The 5,378-nt window shown below is 35.1% G+C and overlaps 1 protein-coding gene across 1 annotated transcript; it reads left to right on the forward strand.

Annotated features, from left to right (window-relative positions):
- Positions 1–407: 407 nt before the first annotated feature.
- On the forward strand, positions 408–3,575 carry LOC143585596 (uncharacterized). Its single transcript, XM_077067352.1, has 3 exons — positions 408–1,121; positions 1,471–2,007; positions 3,456–3,575. The coding sequence occupies exons 1-3, from the start codon at positions 408–410 to the stop codon at positions 3,573–3,575; spliced, it is 1,371 nt and encodes a 456-aa protein (XP_076923467.1).
- The last annotated feature ends 1,803 nt before the right edge of the window (positions 3,576–5,378 follow it).

Below are 5,378 nucleotides of genomic sequence, written 5' to 3' on the forward strand. Positions count from 1 at the left end.
TAACTTTATACAATAAAAAAATATAAATTAAAAAATAAATAAATATTAGAATAAATAATATAAAACAAGTCATGTAATACAAGGGATAAAAACTAGTTATAATATAAAAGATTATAGGGATTAAATATAAATATATATTTAATTTATGTTTTTTAAAATTGTTACCTCCCCCAAAACCTACTCCAGTTCATTTAGTCAAAGACACGTGTTCTCCATCTAATTTATAGTTTCATAGGGTATAATAGATGTTGATTCTGAATATTTCGGTGTGGTTTTGTTCTTAAAATTCCCAAAAACACAAGATCATCAAACACCCTGATCTGGTTTCGATTATGATCCATGTTCGAGAAATCACAAATTTCTTTCATTACAAGAACAGTGAAGCCGTAACCAAATCGTTAAAACTAATGGTACTCGTGTTCTTAGTTTTCTCGATCTCCTTTGTCGTTTTGTCCTCCTTTTTGGGCCGAGCGTCGTGGTGGACCACCGCTCCCGGTTGTCTCCACCACCGAGAAACACCCGATCCTTCCACCGAAATATCGCACGTGTTGTTTGGAATAGGTGGGTCGGTTCGCACGTGGCGGGACCGTCGGCGGTACTCAGAGCTCTGGTGGGAACCGAACGTTACCAGGGGCTTCGTGTGGTTAGATGAAGACCCGGGTGACATGTTTTCCCACCACCTGGGCTCGGTTCCGTACAGGGTGTCGGAAGACGTGTCCCGGGTGAAAAACGTAGGGTCCAGCCCGGCGGTTAGAATCGCCAGAATTGTGTTGGAATCGTTCAAACTCGGATTGCCGGACGTCCGGTGGTTTGTGATGGGGGATGATGATACGGTGTTTTTTACCGACAACCTGGTGTCGGTGTTATCCAAGTACGATCACCGGCAGATGTACTACGTTGGTGGCGGTTCAGAGAGTGTGGAACAGGACGTGATGCACTCGTACGACATGGCATTTGGCGGTGGTGGATTTGCGCTGAGTTATCCGTTGGCCGCGGAGTTGGCTCGGATCTTCGACAGGTGTCTTGCTCGCTACACTTATTTCTACGGTTCAGATCAAAGGGTGTGGGCTTGTGTCACCGAACTTGGAGTTTCATTAACCAAAGAGCGTGGGTTCCACCAGGTAATTATTAACCAAAGATCATAGGTTTTGTCAAAGGAAATTTACCTAACAAGAAGAAATTGTTTTTATTACTTAATTTATCTTTTTGAAAAATATTTCGATTGAAAAACAATAATATTGGTATCAAGTGTTTATTTTTTTTTTTTAAATTATGTATAACTGAAACAAAACTTTATATAAGGGTAAGTGAATAAGATCCACGTTAGTTCAAAAAAATTGTATTGTCATCAACTTTTGAGGCAAAAGGTTATTAAAGTTGTTCATGCCAACACGTGTCCTCATTTCTAATCTCTTTTAAGAAAATTCCAAATTAAGTGAATTATGACTAATATCTTTATGATGGTTATAGATGGATGTTAGGGGAGATGCGTATGGTCTACTAGCAGCACACCCTTTGACACCACTTGTGTCACTTCACCACCTTGACTATATTAAACCACTCTTACCGAACCATACCAAGTATGAGTCGTTGAACACCCTAATCCAGACCTATAGGCATGACCCACCTCGAGCCATGCAACAGTCGTTTTGCTACCACACCACTTGGTGGCATAAGTGGTCTGTATCCGTCTCTTGGGGTTACACGGTTCAAATCTATATGTCTATGTTGACGGCTCATGAGCTTCAAACTCCAATACGAACATTCCTTACATGGAGGAGCTTTAAAGAAGGGCCTTTCATGTTCAATACACGACCCTTGTCCGCCGACCCGTGTGAACTTCCAGCTACTTACTTCATTAGTCAGGTTCAAGATGGTGGAGATCACACGATGACTACATATGCAAGACATGAATCGACCAAGAAATGCAAGAAGCGAGATTATCCACACGCAATCGAGAAGGTTGTAGTGTCGTCATCAAAAATGAACCCTAAGTATTGGATTGAGGTAAACTTTATTATTTTTTGCTCATGGGCGGGGCTGATGGGTCAAGTGGTATGCCAATCACTGGAATTTGTTGAATTTCTATATATAAAACTTGTAGTTTTTAAAGAGAAAATGGGTAATGGTTATATCCTTGTCGATCCTTATTACTACGCGTCCCATACTTTTAATCCTTATGTAGTGTATGGGGCTGGGATCGGCTCATTTAAAACCATCCGATCCGAGGTGTCCCGGCTTGACTATTTTTATAAACCGATTCTAGTTGGCTTAACTTGTTTATATATTATATTAACAAACTAGAATGTTAAGCTCTAGCTCAAGCTCAGCTCCACTCATAAGTTGTGGCTTATGATCAAGCTCGTGCATTTAGTTTATACATGTTAAATCTTTAGAATTTGTGTATTCAAATTTTCTCTTCAATGTAAACGAGTCAAACGAGCAAGCTAGTTAACGACCAAGTTTACATTGGCTCAGCTTAACTCAATTGAAAAAAAAAGCTTCTTTCAAGCTAAACTCGCTTGGTGAGCCTTTTAAAAAGTTGTCAATAATATTATCTTGGAGGGAGAGGGACCATAATGGCACCTGATAATAATGTGCAGGGGCAACAGAGACAATGCTGTGAAATCATGGGGTGGAAGTACAACGTCATGGAAGTAAGACTTCATAATCGTAAGGATGGAGAGACAATCACTAGTTAGATATCAAGTACTTACGTTAGTGTTTATATTAGGTGCTCCTTTGTCGCAAATATTACAGCATATGAGTGTTTCTTTCCAAGATGTTACTTCTCTATTATTATATATCTATCTATAATATATATAAACGAAAACATAATAAACCTACATGTCGCGATGATCCTACATGTCGCGATGTGGTCGCACCCTTTTTTTGAAGTCGTCAGATTTGTTTGATTTTTAAATGGAGAATTTTCATGCATTTGACCCGAATTCACGGGTATGGGTCTTATCAAACCCAGATATTTCTTAAACGGGTTATAACATCTTATTAAATTAAAGACTAATCTCACCAAATATTTGATAAAAAAATTCTATAAAGTAGGAATATACTAAAAATTAATATCCGATTTATTTAAAAAAAGATATATGTTATTTATAATTAAAAAACCAATTTTATAGTAAAAAAAATAAACGGGTCTTGGGTCTCATCAAACTCATATAACTTTTAAATCTGGTTATAACATCTCATATATTTGTAAAACAATTTAATATCAAACCATAAATATATTATTAATTTTCATATACTAAAAAAATAAAAAATCAAAAAATAGATAAATATTAAAAACAAATAATATAAAACGACCCCCCGTAATACGGAGGATAAAAACTAGATAACATATTGATAAATATTGAGTCTTCTTGCCACAAAATCCTTTAAGAGGCGTTACTTGACTATTTAATAATATAATTGCCTTTAAAATCATATTGCTTTAGGTGTTTGGTGGTCCTTTGAAGTATGCTCAACTCTCTTTTACTACTATGTTTCTAGCGCTAGTTCGATTCTTGTTGCTGTATGTTTTTACTAGGTTATTGACTCGTGGGCGTCACAGGTGAAAAAAGATAAATTTTGTAACATGAACCGGTAATATGAAAGTGGAAAACATAATTTCATATACATGTGGAGACGATAATGAATATACAATTGTTAATAACATCGATAACAATATAAAACTATTAAACATAACTTTCAAACGAAATAATCTGCATTTTACAATCATTCAATAGATTAAAAATAACAATTTCATATATTACTAAATAGTTCCTTATAAACGACATTTGTAGTTTTATTTGGCACTTTTTCTTCCTTGTCTAATATAACCATTTTAATACCGTATCTACTCTTTACTCGTGATAAAGCAACATATAGTTGATCATGCGTAAACACCGATGCTCGTAGGTATATGCCAACTCTTGCGAGTGATTGGCCTTGACTTTGTTAATGGTCACTGCAAAACAAACCGTAATAGAAAACTGTCTTCTTTTTAATTTGGATGGCAGTTTCTTATATGAAGGAGTTAGACCACTACGAGTTATATAAGTGCGAAACCCAATAGTACCTGAAATTACCTTAACTTCGATAAAACGCCTCCCCAAATTTATAACTTGTAATCTGGTCCCATTACATAAACCGTTCTTCTGATCAATATTCCTTAGTAACATTACTGGCACACCAACTTGTATAACCAATCTATGATTAGGCATACCAGAAATCTTTAAACCATTTAGAAAATCCTGTGAGTGTAATGCTGCATCGAAACCAGGACCAACACTTTCAGAGTTGTCTAAACTATCAGAACCAAGATATTCAACTTCTTCTCCAAGAAACATGGACAAAATTTGTCATTAATTTCTTCGACAACCTCATTTAAAGGTGCAAGTATGATCCTTTCTTATAAATATGAAATATCATTACATTTTTCCAATAATCTTGGATAAACAAAATAAATCAAATCAGAAAGAGGGTCAGCTTTAAAATCATATTGCTTTAGGTGGTTTGGTGGTCCTTTGAAGTATGCTCAACTCTCTTTTACTACTATGTTTCCAGCGCTAGTTCGATTCTTGTTGCTATATGTTTTTATTTGTTATTTTCCTGTTTTCTGAATTAATTTTTTTTGTCATTTGTTTTTTTTAGCTTATTAAGGTTTTGATTTGTTATTTTCTTATTTTTTATTGTTTTTTGTGACACCCCAACCTACGACGGAAATGCCGAGGCGTGAGCTGATTGCCTATAGCTCTCAAGATACTATTATACAATATTGGAAATTTTATTATCTGTTAAGTTAAATTCAAATACAACTCAATACAAAGTTTCATAATCAAATAAGTTAACCAACAACATATATCAAATTATTTAAAAGTCTTGTTTATTTTCCTCTATCTTGAAATCCTAAGTTTTTCTTCCAATCTTGATTGAACATCACATCACACGACAACCTGCATATTCGTTAAAAATACAATAGATTTGTCAACACAAGGTTGAGTGAGTAACACCAAATTTGATGTGTATATATATAATACTTAATAAATGCGCAACAAAGTCAAATGAGTTAAGCAATTCAACCAATGAGTAAATAAATGAGTTATCGTAAAGCACAAAGCTATTACGACTGTCGTATGATCATACTATTATGAGATTATGTTGGACATTTCCGAATGCGGTTCACGTAAATCAAATACGCACATAACAAGTAAGGTACAAATCGTTAAGCGCTAGTGAAAATAGTTGCAGTTTGTGTAATAAATAGAAAAGAAATAATATAAAACGCATATGTCCCCAAAACAGTATAAAATGAGTTTTAAAATGGGGGATGAGGTACTCACCTTAGCAATAAGCAAGATATAAGCGAAATGCTGTAA

Source organism: Bidens hawaiensis, unplaced genomic scaffold (assembly GCF_021521415.1).
Source record: "Bidens hawaiensis isolate Kalapana, Puna unplaced genomic scaffold, B.hawaiensis_p1.1 tig00033905_1, whole genome shotgun sequence".
In the NCBI taxonomy this organism is placed as follows: Eukaryota; Viridiplantae; Streptophyta; class Magnoliopsida; order Asterales; family Asteraceae; genus Bidens; species Bidens hawaiensis.